At 39.4% G+C, this 21,346-nt stretch overlaps 1 protein-coding gene and 1 pseudogene across 1 annotated transcript in view; both read right to left on the bottom strand.

The window, feature by feature from the left end:
* Positions 1-21,346, bottom strand: part of iars1 (isoleucyl-tRNA synthetase 1) — a 60,316-nt gene that overhangs the window by 22,323 nt on the left and 16,647 nt on the right. The window contains exons 12-21 of the mRNA XM_067586915.1: positions 15,845-15,936; positions 14,421-14,519; positions 10,408-10,534; positions 7,948-8,021; positions 5,372-5,566; positions 4,912-4,998; positions 4,283-4,366; positions 1,965-2,109; positions 794-914; positions 549-640 (exon numbers count right to left, since the gene is read on the bottom strand). Coding sequence (XP_067443016.1) covers positions 549-640; positions 794-914; positions 1,965-2,109; positions 4,283-4,366; positions 4,912-4,998; positions 5,372-5,566; positions 7,948-8,021; positions 10,408-10,534; positions 14,421-14,519; positions 15,845-15,936 — 1,116 coding nt within the window. The remainder of the gene's footprint in view (positions 1-548; positions 641-793; positions 915-1,964; positions 2,110-4,282; positions 4,367-4,911; positions 4,999-5,371; positions 5,567-7,947; positions 8,022-10,407; positions 10,535-14,420; positions 14,520-15,844; positions 15,937-21,346) is intronic.
* On the bottom strand, positions 17,586-21,342 carry LOC137181312 (vimentin pseudogene; annotated as a pseudogene).

The raw sequence follows: 21,346 nt of genomic DNA, 5'->3' as shown, positions 1-21,346 counted from the left end.
TCTGTTGGACTGCAACTAACAATTATTTTCATTTTAATCTGCTGATTATTTAATCGATTATTCGTTTGGCCTATATAATATCAGAAAACAGTAAAAAAAAAAAAAAAAAAAAAAAAAAAGTGCCCATTGCAAAGTGATGTCATCAAGTGTCTTATTTTGTCCAACTAATTTAAAACAAAGAAATATCAAATTTACTAAAATGTTACAACAGCTGCAAATTTTCACATTTGAGAACTTTGAGAACGAAACGTGACGTTTTACTTAAAATTACTTAAATGATTAATTGATTATCAAAACATTAGTTTTCTGTCCATCTACTACTAATCAATTAATTGACTAATCTTTGCATCATCTGTATTCATCCTTTTATGTGTACAGTTACTTTACTATTATACTTTTTTCTACTATACTATTACTACTCATCAGACACTGCTACTACTCCAGATTTGGCACTCCCGGGACTCCATAAATCATCAGCTACTAACTAAAACCTGCATATAAAACAACATTAACACCAAACAAGCACCAATTCAGAGCTGTGATCTCACCTTTAGACGCCGTCTGTTGGTCCTGACATACCAGTTGGTGAGCATGTCCACAAACTTGACCAGTCGAGGCACGACGGTGTACAGACGGTAAGCTGCAACAAGGAACAACTGTCAGTTTATTTACACTGAACATACGAGCAGCACGGATGGATTTCGAGTTATGAAACAGTCATCTTCTTTGCCTCTGTCTATATCAAGAGAAGATCCTGCAAGTAAAGATTAGCTGTGCATGTTTGTCTTCTCACCATCCATCTCAGCCTTGAAGAACTGGATGAGCGACTGGGTGAAGGACTGAATCCACTTGTCCATGATGTTGTCACTCTGCTTCGCTGTGTTTTCATTGTACAGGAACTGAATGTCATCCTCCTGACACATTAATAATACACAAGCACAAAGAGACATAAACACAAATGAACACTTTTTCACTTCTCTGACGATTTGATTTGATAAACAGACAATGACACAAAATATCATTGATGTGAAGAAGCCAAAACCAGACCTGAAACCTGTAGCATACATAAGCAAGAAGAATCAGATGGAGATGTGCTGGTGGACACTTGTTCCACCTATTTATGCAATTATAAATGATTTTTTTCCCCCTTTTTTATACTTTTTGAAGGTATTGTATGTTTGTGTTTCTAGGTAATGTCCTTTGAAATTTTCTATATAACTACAAACGCGTGTGCTGTAAAAATAATTCACATATCTGTTGTTTATTGATAAAATATCTCTTAATAGAATAAGATATTCTTTCTATCCGATGCTCCCTGGTCTGATGGTCAACTTCCTCATATAAGCCTGGTCATTAACATTTAGAGAGGGAAACAAATGATTATCTAATCCTTTAAAACATTTGCTACTTTACTGCCACAAGCATAGCCTGCAGGTGGTGCAAGTAGCTAAATCTGCACTAGATGTCACTTTTATTGCCTGTAGGTGGCAACACTGACAGGTTTGCACCTGCGGGTTTCCCTGCAGTTCTGGAGGTGTAAAATTGGTTGTGGACAAAGACCAAATGGTTCCTCTTTGTCAAGAATCTGCAGCTTACTAAGAACACATTCTCACTTTTAAAAAAATGTTCTCAGGGGATTTGTTTTTAATGTGCACAACAGGCAATCTGGATTTTTTTTTTCCTATTTCTAAATGTTTTAAAATTGCACCTAAATGCCTAGTTATCAGTTAAACAATGCTATAGAGACTAAGTAATTGCTGCACCTTTTGCTACATTATTTCATGGTATTTATCACAAGTAATTAGCTTTTTTCTACAAATGACCAATGACTTAGTAAATAAATAACAGTAAGAATTTGCTACACTATCAAAAATGTGTCTACTTTTTGGACCAGGGGTAGCTAAAGGAACATTTGCAGGAGCTGTGAAAGTAATAACTTTTTATTCTGTTCATTATATATGTACCTTCTGTAGCCTTTGAACGTTCTGCACCAGGAAGCGGTAGGCATTATACCATGGCAGGAAGACATCCTTCAACACATCACGCACACCTTCCTCTTTGAAACGCAGGTTTTCTGCTCTCACTACAGGAGAGTTGATGAGGTACAGTCTGCAGGGAGAGACAGTGAAGGTGTTGTTGAGTCTCAGAGTGTGTGACAGGATTGATTATAAGTGGATGAGAGTCTATACATTGTGTGCACAGGTAAATAATTCTTAGAAGCATGGAAGCAGAAACGTGTGCATGTATATGAGTGTTCGCTATATGTGTACGTGGACCTACAAAAGAAAATGTGCTCCTCTTGAGGGGATAGAGACACGTAAAAACAGAGCAGTAGTCAGAATAAACTTTGCAAAACTGCCCCAGTTACACATTCATATCTCCAGAGTTACTTTAAATGTTCTCTACAGGAATACAGGGCATACAGACCCAAACAGCTGGTTTAAAATGAAATAAAATAAAATCATGTCATTTTTGAGGAGATAGCAACAAATAACCTCAAGGTTAGAAAACATGTCAAATGCCATAATACTCAATATTAATGTTATGATTTGTTTCTTTACAAATTCAACTGTAAGATGGGATATGCATAAATAAAATATATACATGATAATGCAAAGTAATCAGTTGGCATGACATCTTATTAGTCTGTGCATGCACACCATGACAGACAGCTTCAGGTGGCACCATGAAGCCCTGGCTGATATACTGTATGGGATGCAGTGGACTAGATTCTGTGCAACTATACTTGAGAGATTTAGGCAAGGCAGGTGGTTTAATAAATTGATTTTTTTAAATGTCACTACTTGGTTTATGTTGATTTCTCTAATGATGATACGGAAGTCCAAAGCCACTATTCAAGAGTAGTATCTGGGCTGATCAGAGTATATTTCTCCTGTATATTAAACTGTAAACCATTCTGCTCTGGGTACACCAGCTGTCAATAATGGCCCAATGAGCTTTGTTAAAAACTAGAACCAACACAAATGGTTGTAAGTGAGCAAACCACGCACAGACTGAGCAAGTGAACAATATCATGCATTTTGCATCTCGCGGTAGCACTGACAGCGTTTATCAGCAAATAAAGCAAGCAGAGCTGCTTCGGCCTTAAAAAGGTCACTTTTTTTTTTTGACTTCTATTTTTTCGACATTAAGCAGGTTCAAGACACCTCGTAAGTGTCGCTAATGACTGAAAGCTGCCACAACAGTCTGAGACTAACACTTCTCTATATGGAGGCTATAAAAAAACGCTACTGGACATTTAAAGGAAACTGTTGAAGGAGAACTGTATGAAAGCAGGCTGCATTTTTTTAGTACACATCTATTCGGTTGTCAAACATATCTGAATCGAATTAGCCTTACAAATTAGACTTACTTCAGGCTAAATGTCCACTTTGAATGTACAAATGCTTGGCCAAAACCTAATTTTACCAACAGCGAGCATCTGAGTGTAAATTAATCTCTTCTCTCCATTAAAGCGAAACAGAGACACTGTTGGCATGACAATGACAGAAAATCTAACAAAATAATCCATATCGATATAATAGTCTGTGGCAGGCATCACCACACTGGGTTGGTCAGGTTAGAAAAGCTTTTATGATGATTCTGGAGGAAAACTGACATGATGCAACTCCATGCAATGAGCCATGAGCAATTTTAATAGCAATGCCTCTAAGATACATTTGAAATAAATGCAGAGTAGACATAACCATCAACTGTTCAAATACTTTTTGGCACTTTATAATGAGCAAACATGTACATAGAGGCTCATCATTTCAAAACCGGCACAGTCTGTACTGTCACAGGCTCAATTTTTTGCTGTCAAAAAAGTGCGAAGCACATAAAGTCCAATTACAGTTTTTTTTAAAAAACATAAGAGACATATTCTATTGTGAATGGAAGCCATGAAGAGAAAAAGACTGTCGCCTTTCTCTCTTTATCTCTACAGCTCATTCTTCATCAGTGTATATATGAACATATGGAGAAACTGCATAGTGCTTTATTCATTAGGCCATATGGCCATGGCACTCTTATTGCTCAGGGCAAAGGAGAGAATGTATGAGGAGGGAAAACGTGTATATGCACGTGTATATAGTGTATGGGGTGAGTACTGTATGTACAACTGAGACAGTTCGTAGTTAAGTGTAGATAGTGATTCAAACCTTTTAAAACCATGCTTGCTAATAACATAAGGTAGGTTAACACACACAACCCTGCCACCGGCAAACAAGCATTCATGCTTCAGAAACACACACACACGCTCACATTCAAGCACAGAGCTGACCTGAGGGCATCAGCTCCATAGTTCTGCACTATCAGGCCCGGATCCGGGTAGTTCTTCTTGCGCTTGCTCATCTTCTGTCCATCGCTGCAGGAATAGGACAGTCAAAGGCATTAATGCACATACACACGCATGCATGCACTAAAGTGCATGCTAGTAACCATGCACTTGGTATTCAAATTAGTCAAGTCCTTCCAGGTCAGCAGGCCTGTGAGCACAGTGCTGTTTAGACCCCAGGGCTGAGGACAAGCAGCCCTATTGGAGAGCAGCTCCGAGGGCTAAATGTTGCAGCACATATACCACACTAATCATGAGAAGCAGAAGAAAAGCTAGGAAATGAATGGGCAGGTGAAGAAGGGCGAGATGAATAAAAAAAATGTTGAGAAAAAGGAAGGGCAAAGAGTGAATTCGTGGAGGCAGTCAAGAGAAGAGGGAAAAAATGGAAAAGTAAAAAGATGTCTACACGAAATACCTTAGAAACAAGTTGACTTAAAAGGTAAGACTGGCAATATTATGTATTTTTTTAACTATAGAATATACAGAATAATACAGCCTTATCCTTTAATGAAAAGACATTTTTTTGCAACTGAAAAAAGAGCACAAAGGATTGTTTAATAAGTCAATGGACTGACCTAGCAAGCACCAAACCGTTGACAATGACGTTCTTGAAGGGCGGTTTGCCAAACAGGGCTGTGGAGAGCACCAACAGGGTGTAGAACCTACAGAGGAGGATACAAAAAAAAAAGAGTATACAAGGTCAGGGTAACAACCGGGACTGAAACAGAACAATTCATTCCTCTCAAGTGTAGTTGAAAAAGAGAAAATTAGTTTTTTAACAATTTGTTTTTGATTCAGTCATTTGCTGTTTATTTGATACTAATCCAGATAATTCAAAAACTATGAATTATTAAATCTTTCCCGCTCATCTGCCTGATTCTCTATGTGACCATCCTTCCATGTACGCTCTGCTCTTGTCAATATGCTTCAAAGAAGTCAGCAGGGAAGGTCTGTGTCTCTATTCCTCATCTGTCACCCTCTCTCCATCTCTCCCTCCATTACTTCCATCCATCCATCCATCCATCCTCAGCTTACCATCCCCTGGTCTGGTCAATGCCTTCAGCAATGAAGTCTGCCGGGAAAGTGTCCTCAAACTCCTTCCTGTTTTTGAAGGGGTAGTGGGCCTGGGCGTACGGCATGCTGCCGCTCTCAAACCAGCAGTCAAACACCTCCGTGACCCTCCGCAGGACACCTTTACCACACCGTGATGGGATTGTCAGAGCATCGATGCTGGACAGAGGAAAAGTGGACAGAAAGATGAAAACAAATAGACAGGAAGTACAGTTGACAAATGGTAGCAAAAACAATTTGACCAGTTTGGTTTTATTCTAGGCTTTTATTGGGGCCATAGGAACTTTTTAAACATTTTTATACAACATAGATCCTTGCCCATGAATTTATGGGCTTTATGGCCGCAGTCCAAAACAACTATTTTATAGTCTTTCACTGCTGGGTATAAGGTGAAAGAAAAGAGCAGTGGTGTTCATGTTATGCTGACACCCACTAGAATAAGGTCTGTTATTGCTTTGGGTCATAAATTTCAAGCACAAGGATATGGATTAATTTACTCCGTATACCGACTTGCTCAGATTCAACATGTGATCAAAAATCATTGTTTCCTCAGAAAAGTTACTTAAGCTGAGGGAAAACAGATGGACCTGCTTTTGTGGTGTCAGTCTGCATGATGTGTCCATTAAATTTACATCAAATCCTCATATATGACAGTTGACTGAGCAACAACCTGCTACACATTTATACAATTACAGGCACTCAGGTCTATAAACTGCCAATTACACCTTTAGTAATCTACTGTTGGCCACTAAAGCTGCTCTGTTGCTCTTAAGAGGGCCTATTGAGCAAAAGAGGGTGTTTTTTACCAAAAAGAAGAGACCTGCTGAGTACATTTTCAGTAGCTCAATATGTCATTTTGCTGCGTTATGCACAAGGTATACTGTAGCTAAAATGTTCATTTTCCTACAATCCAGGCAGAGCTATTATCGTCAAGGGTTGGCCACTTCACACCTTATAATGTGGACTAATTACAGTTTATCCACTTATACCTAACATACACAGGAATACTTTCAAAAGACTTTTCAAAGACTAAAGTCTGACATCCTCTCACATCTAAAAGACAATGTGTCATCATTTTGCAAAGACTGGGTCACTATTTGCAAGACTAAAACTAGATTGCTTTTGAGATTATTTCGTCCCTTAAGATTTTATTCCAACATTGGATATTTGTCTGCGTTGTTGCAGACTATTTTTCTGTCGATCAGTCTTTCAACTTGCAGCACTAAATATATTCTCTTAATCTAACATTTAAAGCATCAGAACGCCTGTAGGATGGTTGAACAGCATCTGAAACGCCTACTCCCATACCCTTTTAACGTCAGAATAAGGGGAATGCATCCAACCATTTCTGAAACCAATAATCCAACAATCATGCCCACTTCACAAAGTGATAGGCTGGGTGTGAGGAGACCAGAAACCTGGCAGGGCCTGAATTTCTGTCAAGCTTTTTATTTACTTCACAAAATCTACTTTCGTCACTCTTCTTGTGCACAGACAAGGAAAGAATGTCTGAAAGAGTGGAGAGTTCACCATTACCCCTAACTGACTTATTGCATCTCACTACACTCTATGACCGCAGGATTTTCACCCCGCCTTTGAGTTTGGTCCTGCAGAACAGCTTTAACACTTTTGCCTTCAGAAGTTGTCTACTACCTGTCCACACCGACAAAAAGAATAATAATAGTATTCATCTTAAGTCCAGAAACTCCGAGGTACAGTTGTGACAATGACTTATAGACACAATTAAGCATCAATTTAGATGAGGGAATCTCAATTCTCAGGCTCCTTGATTAGCTTCCTTAATGGACAACAGCTTGCTAGCTAACACTAACAAATACCTCTACAAACCAACCTAAAGTACTGTTTAAGGAGCTAAAACTTAATACAAAATGCATTCCAAGCAAGCCACATTTCTGCTGTGTGATGTCTTAATTTGCAGTAATGGATTTTTTTCCTAATGATCTTGAAATAATTTATAGTCAACGACTTATACTACATTCCTTAATTTTAAATTTCAAACACTGTAAACATTCGAACCACAATTTTAAACATCTGATAAACTTTTACTTAGCTAAACAGTTTTTCTTTACTAAACTTCTAGATTTAAAAATAGCTAGAATAATTTTGAGTGCTTTTCCAAGCGCTCCAGACCTGCATAGCAACCCTGAACATACAACTCAACACACAGGAGCAGGATGAGGCAACCTCTTCCTCCCTCATCAATTAAAGATTTCCAGCTCCAAGGAAGTGATTAAAGGTAATCAGCGGATGAACATCGGAAGAGTAAAGTGATCAGTGTTCCACAACACCCATCTGGTTCAGGCAGACAGGTCACATTAGAGGCACACGGGGCAGATTTTAAATGGACAAATTTATACACCAACACACAACCACATCACTAACTTCCCATCACATGTCCACCCCTGTACGCACATGCAGCCTGTGAATCTGATGATGTTACACTGTCACAGCAGACACACACCACTGAGTTCATGTTCGAGTGGTTTCCTGATAATCTGAGCGGCTGATCAGTGACTCACTTCTCCCGATGCAGATCGGTTACTTTGACTCCGGTCAGCTCCTCCAGTTCAGCCATGGACCCCACACACACCACCTGATGAACAAGATCACACGCAAACACAATTAATCATCTATTAATCCACCGATAGTTTTTTCTATGAATCCTTCAGTCCAAGAAATTTAGTCCCATAACTCAGGCATTGGCATTTCTCAGAGCCAAAGGTGATGTCTTCACATTACTTGTTTTGTTCAGACACCAGTACAAAATCAAAAAATATTTAATTTACAATCATATATAACAAAGAAAAGCACCAAATCATCATATTTGAGAAGCTGTAGCCAGCAAATATTTGACATTTTTGCTTGAAAAATTACCTAAAAAGATTAATCAATTACCATTAACAGCAGCTGACAATAGTTTCAGCTCTAATCTTTAAAAAAGCAATATCACAAGATGACATTAACAGTAACATATTCCTAAATTAGGAACACCCAAAAAATACTCACCATTATGTGGCTACAGCTTCACAAATGTGAGGATTTGCTGCTTTTCTCTGTTTTATATCATTGTAAATTGGTTTTTGGACTGTTGGTCTGATTAATCAATCTGAAGACATCACCTTGGTCTTTGGAAAATTACAATATGCATTATCCACAATTTACTAGAAATTTTAGTTGCATTTTTGCATTTTAAAATTGATAATGGGTTAATTTGCAAAATGCGCCAAAAGCAAACTTCAAATTTTAGGGGACGAATACAACTTTTGTGATGATAATGTACATTAGGGGACTCGATCCTCCCTTTTTCCTGGTTCCTTTTATTTAAACCAAGCCAGTTGTTGTTACCCTAATTAAGAGATACCTATTTAAATCTACAATAATTGTTTTTTTTTGCCTCTTGGGGGCAGCATGATAAACTGTTAACATTGAGGCATTATTCCCTTATAAGTTGAATTTAAATAACCTGTTTCACATTACACATAGTCATTTGATCCACTGTTAATATAAAAAATGATTAGGCTTACAGTATAATAATTCTATCACATTTCTCTACCCGTTTTTTTGTATTTGATTATCACAACACCACAGGACTTAAAAGTAGACCTACTTTAACACACTTCCTGAGTAACTTTACCTTAGAAAGTATGGTTAAGTGTGTTATCTGGTCTCCTCAGAGAGTTAACCTGTAGGCTCTGCTCTAGTTTTACCACAGCACTAGGTAACATGGCCCAGATAGAGTCTGATACATCAAAGTGAGATCCAAAGAAGACAGAGTAAAAGGAATATATCCAGAAAGCCGGGGACAGAGGGGAGACAACATAAAGAAAAGATACTGACAGATAGAAATCATACTGGCACACACAGACTGACACACGTGTACAGCTTTAGTTTTGGGTGTGATTTGCTGCTGAGGGGTGTGTGAGGGAGGCACCAGGGAGCGCAAGTGTTCTGGATACAGTCACAATGCTATTTCCAGCAAGCAGGTCACTAGCTGTCCCTCTTTCAGCTGGGGGACCAACACTTCATTTTTCAAACGCTCAAACAACCCAATTCTGACATTTCTATTCAGTTCAGTCTACTTCACGCACTCAGCCTGGTTTGGCAATCAACACTCATAACAAGACGAACATTTACAGTTTGGCTGGCTTCTCTACCTTCCGTCCATTTTTCCACCCCCTCTCTCCATCTCTTATTTTTTCCCTCCTTCTCATGTCTTTCACTTCCTCATTTTCTTCACTGGCTAATTTATTCTGCCCCCCCCACCCCCCTTTTTTTTTTCATGTGTCTTCTTTCCTTTCCTCCCCATCATTTGCTGTTTGTTTTGAGGACCTTTGAAGTTGCCTTAACCAGTATGAAGCAAAAACCAAACACATTTTGGTTCATGTTTATTTGCTGTTTACATTAATGAATCATTCATGTGTCGCGTTTATGGAGGCACTCGGTAATGGTGCCTGAGGGGAGCTGACTCTGTCTACAGTATAAAGTCACGCTACGCTCTCTGGTTTGACACCATGGTCACCCCACTCTGCCATGCCAGAAAGTCTCTCCTACACAAGCCTCCACACACACACAAAAAAAAAGGGGTCTGATTTGCTAAAATATGTGTGTCAAAGGGAGGTCAGCGAGAAAAAATTTCACTATGCCAATTTACGAGAAAAGGTTGGATTTCTGTACCCTCTCAGTAGGCCAATCTTCCTTTGGTGAGACACAAGAAATTATTGCCAAAACTCACTTCTATGGTAAATAAAAATGAGTTACACAGAGTTCAATTTTTCCAATTACGACCTGTCACGCTTAGCTCAGATTGATTTGTGAGCGCTGCCAAAGATGTGATCAGCTCCCTGTGAAAAGAATTACTATCTTGGTATTTGGTCATGACACAGACAAATAGTGTGATCTCTGTGGAGTAGAAAGACACATTAGAAGTATTAAGTACTCCATTAAAGCATCACAAGTGCGTGTTTGTGTGTTTTCCTGACCTCTTCAAAGTCATCGCTGACCCAGAGAGGGATCGGTGTGCCCCAGTAACGGTTCCTCGAAATCGCCCAGTCACGTGCGTCTCTCAGCCAGTTCCCGAAACGCTTCTCACGCACGAACTCTGGAACCCTGCAGAGATGGAGAGATTATGGTGTGTGTTCTAGTTTTAATTATTTTCGTAAACATATAAAACATGATTCAGACCACAGGGACAATCAAGCCTACATGGAAGGAGGTGGCTGTTTTGCTCCACTTTTGCGTGAAATGACACAACAGGAATACTGCTGTCATACCCATCAGTCATGTTTAAATTTAACAGCCATTTGCAACCACCACTACTCCCTAGAAACATTTAATTTAATGGGCAATGCATTTTTCTCACAACAAGAGCAAGCATTTTATAATTATTATTCTTTTACTGAGCCTCCAACTTCTTCCTCATTTTTAGCCATAAAAATAAACTGTGATGCTCTTTTTAAGAAGCTCAACTGCAAAGGTTAACATTCCCTCCGAGGCATCTTCCTCCTTTGTACCCCTTTTCTGCTCCCCCCTTTTCCTATTTTGCCTCGACCAATTTCTCGCTTTAATCCGCTATCCCTTCCTCTTCCTTTCAATATTTCTGTCCCCATCTCTTGCTGTGCCAGGCCGTGTTGCTCAGGAGAACAGTACGGGGGGTTGGTGGGGGGTATAAATCGTCGTCAGGATCCACGCACTAAGCAACGAGTTCATCAATTCCCATTTGTAGGAGGCGTTTCTATTTAGGCCCCTAATATATCAATTTAATGTTTTTTTTTTTTTTTTGCGCCACTGCAGCTCACTACCGTCCCCCGTCCCCCCCCTGGATCCCTCTTCCATCCCTCACCCTCCCTTCCTCTCTCTGCTCACGCTAAATGTAGAATTTAAAGTGTGCTGTCTTGTGCTGGAGACACACAGAGGAGCCATTTAACATGTACAAGCTTCTATAATAAGTCAGAGACACTGGGGATGGATACAAGAGGGAGACAGCAGAGGGACAGAGGTTGTGGTCTGATTAAGAGTGTGCAGAAGGCAAAAAGGTAAAGAAGATGGGAACACTGGAAAAACAGAGGGATGAAAAAGAAGACAAGGTGCGACTAATCTGGCAAATGACCGTTAACTAGACCCCTCCCCCAATCAGTAATTGTCCAATTATAGCTTAGCAACCGTAACCAGGCACGGCAGGTTTGTCAAGCCTTGGATTTGTAAACACGCTAAAGCTCCTAATTTCGTTGTATTCTGTACAATGACAATAAAGGCTTTCTTCTAATGTAATCATTGTGCATGGGGCTATTGGGGCTATTAGGAGCAAAATTAAATTCGACATTTAAGAGTTTAGAGGGTTAGGTCTTTTTTGTCGCCTTTCCAAAACCAGAAATACAAGAACAAAAGTGTAACGATTGACTTAAATTGTGTGTTTATCTGTTACTAACGCAACTCACTAAAATTAGCATGTCTAGTTAACATTACCTACAATGGTAACCTAGCTTTACTTACAAGGCTAAGACTTAGCATATCATTAGCTAACTATGTGGTGTTACATGTTACACTAGAAAATGACATGTTAATGATTTAAATGATATTTAAAAACCTCCCAGGTGCTACTAAATGTTATGTCAGAGTTTAGGCTTGCATTAGAAGGTCTGTCTTGCTCCGTAATAGATTTGGTGAAGTTTACCAGAGGTGACTTTGCTAAGCTCATTGGTTTGTTCAGATCCTCAAATCTTTTTCTCATGTAAAGTTTATATAATAAAAAAAAAGTACAAATCTAGCCTTTTGTATTTCTATGGTAAACATCTGAACAGCATTATGCTAGAAAGAAATAACAGTCTAATATGATATTTTTCCATTGTCATACCGTACAATAATACTACTACCATACTGTAATATTGTACACTGGTAAGTTTATTTCCATGTCTACTACATGTTTCATCAACTGTAGACTCACAGGTCACTTTCTAAATGCTTATCTCATAGAGAGTGAGAACAATCTTGCATGTTTTGTTGTTAAAACTGGGTGGAAACAATTAGAGATTTAAAAGAAAAAACAGAAAATCTTGCATTGTAGAACCAATCTAAAATCTTTAGGCCGGCCGTTCAAATTGGGGCAGTGACATAGCTATATAATAAAACCTGCCTGAGAGAGACAGGCAGTTGTCATTTCAACTGAAAAAAACTCTGCCTGTATATAAGTCTACTCCTGTCTGAATTCAGATATCCACTGTTTCAAAAACTTACCAAGACTTTCAAGCTTTTCACCGTAGACATGGAACGCTTGACAGGCGTAATAACAGTAACTACGGGGGGGGGGCAGGGCTTAGTGAACAGTCAATTGAGTTTGAAACAGAGATGAACATAAGAAAAGGGGATCTTCTTGCAACTTGAGTCACTGTGCTCAACACATTTTCTTCTTCCTTGTGGCCAAGAAACTGTGCTGAAATCAGGCACCAGCGGCCGAGCTTCCTGCTCCTGAAGATACCAGCTCCCCTTTGAGCACTCATTAATTCAGTCATTAATTTATTCAGAGAGACAGACATCTGGAGAAATCAGTCTGAACTCTCTCAATAGATACTTAGCCTGCGTCTACCCACTGCACCATTTGAATAAAGAGATAAAATGAACAAATCGCATTGAGAATATGGTAACTAGCACTTTGCTTTCTGAAGGGTTCTTTTAAGCCTCTGATCAGCTAACATGAACTTCACATAGAGGTACTGAACCGCGCGGGGGTTTTGCTTTTTATAAGGGTGCTGATGAGCTGGCAGTCCTCCCCGACAGACAATATTCCTGGGACCAAAACTCAAGTATGAAAGTGGTGAGTCTAATCAAAAAGAGTCTTAACAAAATCAAATAATTAGGGTTGAATAAGCTTAATTAGAAGGCTGCATAAGAGCATCAGCCACACAGACACAGGAAGGAAACATGAGTATGTGTATACATGCACATTTTCCTCATCTGTTTGAAGGCTGAAGTATGACAGCAAAATTCATCATTATGGAAACTATATAATTCTTCAGACACGCATCATCAACATAAATTTTCACCATTTCTACAATTATCTCACTTTCCTTTGCTTTCTAATCTAGAGCTGTCGTTTGACAGAAAATTCATATGCAACAATTGTGATAATCGAAAAAAAAAAGCCAAAAACTCTCTAATTCCAGTGTCTCAAATGTGAATATTTGCTCATTTTATTAATCTTATATGATAGTAAATTGGTTATCGTTGAGTTTTGGAGCATTGGTAAGTTATTTTCTGACATTTTATAAACCAAATGATTGGTCAATTAATCAAAAAAATTAGCAGTTCAATCTATATCAATCGTTATTAGCTACAGTCCTATTCTACTACAAATAACACAAGAGCAGCTTAATATATGTAAATTACTTTAACAAGTCCTGAATTACATGTGACACTATTACCCCTTAGATAAGGAATTCGGCCTTTAAAGTAGTGTGTATGTTTGGGTCTCTGTGTACATGTGTGTCTGTGCGTCTTCACCTTCCTAGCGGCTAGTCATTCATCTCAGTTTGACAGTCCCATTACCAGAGGCAGCTACTGTGGCTCACAAAAGAGCACAGGGAGGACCAGGGGTAATACCACTTAGCTAAGCCATCATGCTGACGCTTACTTTTACTCCACGTTTTGCCATTACAAATTAGCATCATGCTAATGTTTTCTATACAGCATCAGTCCCATGTGCATCATTTACTAGGAGGAATTTAAACCTGATTTCATGACAGATGAAAAAAATCCTTAAAATTTAATATCTTCCCATTTAAGATGATCATACCCAGTGATGGCTGCAGAGCTCAAAACTGTGACAAAAAACTTGACGGGACTGTACAGCATTGTGGCCGTAATTGTTTTGGGACCATAACCGCTGTCGGTCTTGACTTGGGAGTCTTTTAGACCAGTTGTTTGGCAAGACGCTCATAGCTGCCACTTCAGTGTCACCGAGCACCAAGCTAGTTATCACTTGTTTCAGAAAACATCGTACCAGTAGCATTTTCCGTTGTTGTCTAGCAGTTTCTCCACCATGTGCTCCACTCGAACAAACCAACTGGGGACGGCTTTGTAGATCAGCGGCGTGTCAGACCTGGAAGTAAATAAACATGAACACATTGCATAAAACATAAGGCTGCTACATATTGACTGATAAACAAAACCAGTAAAAATTGTATCTGTAAGACAAATTCTAATTCATAAAAGCAAGCATTTATTTTGGGGTTGAAAGTAGAGCTGCAACGATTCTACTAATCGATTAGTCGACTGACAACCAACGATCGCCAACTGTTATGATATTCAATAATAATCATTTTAATTAATTTTTAAAGAAAAAAAATCTGGTTCCAGCTTCTTAAATGTCAATATTTTCTGGTTTCTTAAGTCCTATTGATAGTAAATATAATATTTTTGTGTGTGGACTGTGTGTGACCTGATTGCATCTTGGGCTTTGGGAAACAGTGATCGACATTTTTTACAATTTTATAGACCCAACGACTAATCGACTAACGACTAATGGAGAAAATAATTAAAAGTTTAAATCGATAATGAAAATAACTGTTGCAGCTCTAGTTGGAAGCTAGTTAGAATACAAGCATTCCTGCAAGATGCACAACTAGAAATAAGGGTTATGATAAGAGGTTAATATGTATTAAATATAAGAACATTAAATAGTTATCCTGAAATTTAGTTTTAACACTTTAAATTCTGCAAAATATTTTTGTGTCCATATTGTGTACTTTGTGCTGTCTCCTATCTGCTATGTTTTAATCCTGTTGCACTTTTTCAAATTGTGGTTTAAGAAAGTACCATTTTTAGTCGTAAGCACAGCTGAGGTCAACTATACAGATGCTGAGGGGTTAATAACGCAACAGTTTCATCTCTACGAGCCTGTGGCTTAGAGAGCACATCTCTGCATATTTACTGAGGTTAATTAATCCTGCTCAGGTCAGGCTGCAGCTACTCCAAGTGACAGAGTGATTTAGTCTACTCAAAAATTAACTGTGTGTGTGTGTGTGTGTGTGTGCCTGTTAGTTACGATGTGATAACGTGGGACCTTGAGGGGTTATATGTGTGCCACCACACTGACTTTGGCTTTTTGAATTTATTCTGTGCAGACACCACCTGACCAACTGCACTATAGTTTAACAGGATACAGAAATAGGATGTTAGTACAGTGTCTTCTCCAACTAAATAAGGCTGCAAGTATTTAAATAGTAGTTAATGTGTGCAGGCCTATTATCTGTGATCTCTAACCTTCATCTCGAGCACATGGGGTTATTCTATAACAACTGTTTCAAAGGCCCTCAGTGGAAGAATCAAAGTGAAGCTGTTAGTTTAAATGAGTTGGAAGGAGCCACTTTAAAATGGCACAGAGGTAAAATTACTGTCTCAGTTTAAATTCTGTCTGCGTCTCACCTCCAGCAGAATGGGTAACTATGTTTGAAAGAGCTGGCGTTGACGAGGCGGCCTGTCTCCTTCAGCCACTTGATGATGTTCTTGTCGGCATCCTACACAATGAAGACCAAAATATTAGACATGATTTTATAAAACAAATGCTGCTTTGTTGTTAATGTCAAAAAAAAGTCTGGGAATTCATCAGTATATGAACTACAAAGGAAATAAAATAACTCAAGGTGAAAACCAGATAATCAAATTTGCATCCTAACCTTTTTTTTTTTTTTTTAAATTAAGCACTGAATAATCTGCCACATAACCGCAACGCTCTTTTGCACATCACCACATTGTTCTCATCACTTTCTATTTCTGGCATTCTAGCTGTCCTTGCCATATGTGGATCCTGTTTGCTGTAAGCTGTAGAGAACAGTTCCTTCATTCAGCAAATACTTAAAGGGATAAGTCTGCTGGTCATTTAAATTTTTCACACTGGGTGCACTGGGTAGGATGTTTCTTCATTATGATGATATCGATACACTGTCCTACAACCACTAATAGCTTACTAGTGCATCATATCCATTGCTGACTGCACTACTTACCGCTGCTTGAGCGATCAATGTTCGTTAAAAACTACATTACCTAACTGTTTCAGGAAATTACTTCTCCTTTTTTTTAGAAAAATTAAATTATATATTCATGGCCCATTTTGAAAGATTTACGTTTTCAGTAGGATCCAGTGGGCTTGGGGCTGAGTGCAACAGATGGTAGGGAAGTTTTAGATTTATTGACAACAACAAAAATATAGCATATCACTAGCGTTATCCTTTAAACACACAATATTACATTTTATCATCTTTTTTCTTCGTGTCTACTGCTCATAATATTTTTCATATAATATCTATATCATATTTCTTACACATTCTGCCATAAACAGGTCAACACTAATAAACACAGCAGTGGAAAAAAATACCTTTTTGGTGACATCACACCATTTTATGCATCTTTGAAATGAACCGAATTTACCGAAGTAGTGTGTTTCATAAGCTATAGCTAAAGATTTGTCCTACCATATCTTTATCACTACGAAAAGGTATGAACACATCAGGGCTTTATGCTCACCTTGAAGAAAAAACAAGGTCAATTCACAGCCAAGGCCAGATTCTGCTCCTACAGCTATGATAAATATCGCCAAACAGGTAGGGAGAAATTGTCTGTTTTGTCATCCAGCTCATTGTTTATGGCAAACAATCTAATATGCAATCAGCCCTGTGCCTTATCGCGCACTATTTCATCTCCCTCTAACCATGCTCACAGTGCAATTCACCAGGAGCTCATAAATATGACTTTTCAGCAAGGTGCTCAGCAGACTGTTGGTCATGACCTCTTTGTAGAAAGAGAGAGGTTTTAAACTTTCTCAGCCAGGAGGAAATTTTGTTATGTCCTGACCCAAGCTCATTAAAACATGAAAGTACACCTGTAATGTGGAGAGACTCATTGGAACTGCTCCAGCAACCCATTGAGAGAAACCAACCCTTTTCACCACCCGGTCAATCTAGTATAAACAAGGGTAACTTGATTTGTTAACACACGTATTTGTGACTCTTTTAGAATCTCTGGGCCACAAGGAATAATTAATCAGCACAGTTACTGGTTCCAAAACAGACATTTTACTCTTGTGTCTAATAATATGAAATAACCCAGCAAAACTATCACACCTAGCCTGCGTGCTGTGGAAAATAATCAAGATATATCAACGTAATGCTCGATTCACATAGCCATTTTATTCCTTCGTGGCACATAGAGTGTCTAGAATTTATTTACAGGACAAAGCAAAAAGCAAAATACTGAAATAAATGTAATTCACTGTGCTTCACTTGGTAGACTACTGCTCTCCACGTTTCCTGTTATGTAGCTTAAAATGAGGGTAGGAGAAGTTAAAGAGACAGATAAAGAGTGCATGGAAAAATAAAGTTATTACAGAAGGAGACAAAGTAGACCGGGAGGAAAACATCAGGAAAGAGGGCAACAGGCAACTCACAGGAGAAAAAACAATCAATGCATTATGTTGTATGCACTCACTTCAATCTTTATTAAGGAACAGTTGGACAACACTCCTGTAAATGGTCAATAGTTTTCTCATCAAACATTTGTAATGATCAGGGGACATTGTCAGAAAATGAATTCTTTTTTTTTCTGCTTTGTTTGAGATGTGACACATCACAGCAGAACAAACGTGTTTCTTTGTGAAGGAGGTCAGATCCTAAACTTAGATCAAAAGAAGCAGTGGCTGCGAAAAGTGAGCAGCTTTAGCAAAGGGAACTGACAGAAATGGTGAAGAGAGGTGTGGGATTGACTTGGCAGAAAAGGAAGGAAGATACATTTTCAGAGTGTACTGTAGGAAAAATGAGTAAAGGAAGAGAGTAGGGCCGATGGAGGAGTGAAAGGAGTACTAGAGTTAGGGAAAGGCAGGAAGGCTATTTTAGAAAGTGGTGTCCGATTTGCAAGTAGGAAGGACTGAGGAAGGATTGTGAAGCAAGCAAATGCATGAGGATAATGGGGTTAAGGTGTGGGGAAGGTAAATGATATGAGTCAGTAGGGCTGGGTATCGAACCTTTGCTCTTTTTTTTTGTTCTGAGCAAAATGTATTCATTCATTCAGTATCAATAACTGTCAAATACAGAAAACTGACATGAGTGTCTGGTCAGATTTATAATCATGCTGTCTGATTCCTTGGTCAGATTATTAAAACATTATTAAAATAAAGACTTTGTCAGTTTTAGGCCAAATTTTTGTATGGCTGTTTGTGTTTCTACATTCAACATTTGAAAACTTTGGCTTCTTTTGTCAAAGACACCAAAGTTTTGGAGTAAAAAATATTTATACATAAAAAGTAAGGTTTCGGACAAAGTATCATTTTGGTGTTGTTACTAAAAACTTAAGAGGGCACACTCAGGTGTCTTACCAGCACAAGCATCACAAAATGTCCAACAATACCCAGCCCTATGACTATGAAGGATAAGGTAGGGAAAGAATATTTTTAAGAGTATTCTCCGCTCCACGATGTTCTGCTGGTCTTCTCTGCTCTGGACCTGCAGCTCTTCTCACCATGGACATCTAGACTTCTTTGGCAATTCCAAGCCTCTGCTCCTCCCCTTCCAGCAGCTTCCTGTAGGTGGCAATCTCCGCATCCAGCTTAAGCTTAATGTGTAGCAGTTCTTGGTAGTCTTGGAGATACTTGGTCATCTCCAGTTTGGTTTCGCAGAGCTGAGCCTCCAGCTGAGCGATGACACCCTGAAGGCTCCCCACCTTATCCATGTGGGACATCTCCATGTCCTCCAGCTGCTGCTCCAGGGCGACATTGCGAGCCCTCAGCCCCTCAATCTGATTCTGCAGGTCTGTCACTTGGTTGTGGAAGGTCGTGATCTCGTCTTTCATGGTCTTCATCTGGTCCTCATGTTTGCCAGCAGTTTCCTTGAGGGTGTCAAACTTGCTCTTGTACCACTTCTCAGCTTCTTGGACGTTACGGGCAGCGACGGCCTCTATCTCTGCTCGCATGTTGCGCAGGTAGGCGGCTAGGTCAGGTCGATCTCCATCCAGCTCGGCAGTAATCTTAGCATCCTCAATCTGCCTCCTGAGGTCATCTACCTCTTCGTCGTGCAGTTTCTTGAGGAACTCTATCTCGGCCACCAGTTGTTCTATACGCCTCTCCAGCTCAGCCTTCTGCAGTGTGGCGTTGTCGACATCCTGGCGAAACTCTCTCAGGATCATTTCTGCTTCCTCTTTGAGTGCCAGCTCCTCATCCAGCTTTAGTTTCCACACCTCAATCTCTTCCTCAATGTAGCCCCGCTCGATATCAGCTGCTCCCTTCTCATTAGTCAGGGCCTCGATCAGATCCCGCACCTCTTTAAACTTGAGCTCATATTCTTCTCCGATGCCCGCGGGGCCTCCCTTGTAGCGGCCCTGCAGTTCAGCCAGCTGAGCTTTAAGAGCAGCATTTCTCTGCTCTAGAGCCTGGACCTTCCCAATGTATCCTGCAAACTTGACATTGAGCTCCTGCATCTCCTCTTTCTCATTGGCATGTTGCTGGTGGATCTCTGTTCCCAGCTCAACGGCAGTGCCACGGAAACCAGTGCGTCCACGGCTGTCGTATGAGGATCCACGGCATCGGGACGGAGATGGGCTCTGAACCCTTACTCTGCCGCCAGAGCCGCTAACCTGCAGGCTCTTCTGGGTGTAAGATGCGGCTCTCATGCTGCCTACAATACTGGGTTGGTTTTTCAGTTTAGAGAGGAACGGCTGCTCTCTCGGCTTCTCTTTGCTTAGCCCACGTAGCGACTGACACGCTCTCAGATCACCTCTAAGTTTTTATGCGGCAATAAAGAATGTCTCAGACTGCCTTGAAACTCACGCTTAGTTTTTACATATTTCAAAAGTGGACTATGACAGACTTTCAGAGAACTGTGGCTGCATGCCCGTTATTAGATAACGCTGTAATGTTAGCGGCCAGGCAGGTCGAGCCCACTCCCTGGCCTTTGCACCAGGATGTGAAATAGTGATCTGATCATGTATGACTGCTATTTTACACTCACTATCCACTTAGAATGGTAATGAAGTTGGGTGTGACAGGGAGGAAGAGGGCAACCAGTGCACTGGTAAACAGTGACAATGTGCTTTGGCAGCAGGTTTTCCTGCTCTGACGTGGATTCAACTCCCTCAATATCAATGAACAAGTCATGCAGCAAAAAAGAACATTTGAAAAAAACATGATTACTATTTCATGTTCTGATTCCCCTTACCAGCAACACATTACCCTCTATTGCATTTTTAGCAGTATATAAACATCTAATAATGTGATTTATAACTTATTATACAGTAGTTGTGAGCAGATATAAGTGTTAATTAATGCATTTGTAACTATAACTCTTCCTGTGGGCACCCATAAACAGATACTGAGTGAAAATATAGTAAAACACACTTTTAGTAATACAAGATGTGTCTTCACAGGAAAATTTATGATTGTTGACAAAATACTGTACATTAATAAATGTCCTTATAAGTGCTTATAATTACATTATAATGTGTCATAAACCATTTATTAAATGCTTATATATTGCTCATAAATGCTAAATAAGTGGGGTCAAAGTAAAGTGTCACCCAGTTACCACATAACATAACTTAAAAAAAAGAAAAGAAAAGAAGCCTATAATAAATGATAAGCCTATAATAAAAAAAATAAATGGCATATTTCAGAGCAGATTATTCAGAATGAAAGAGGGAAAAAAATCATTACGGAAACTCGGTGGAAATGCATTTCCTAGCTATAAACAGAAAAAATGGAGAGCAATACGAGAGCGTGTGGAGGAGTCATCTGTCAGTGGAGCCCAGGATGCGGAAAATGAAATGCTGAATTAAACCGGCTATCGATACCGTTGAGGGATTTATCCCCTGTATCATACCAGTGGCTCCTACCAGGGGTAGAATGCCTGAAATGTCTGCTAACCTAATCTACATGTAAATGTCTGG

Source organism: Thunnus thynnus, chromosome 4 (genome assembly GCF_963924715.1).
Source record: "Thunnus thynnus chromosome 4, fThuThy2.1, whole genome shotgun sequence".
Lineage (NCBI taxonomy): Eukaryota > Metazoa > Chordata > Actinopteri > Scombriformes > Scombridae > Thunnus > Thunnus thynnus.
Note: the sequence above shows the minus strand (reverse complement) of the source record. Positions and strands in the feature narration are given on the sequence as shown.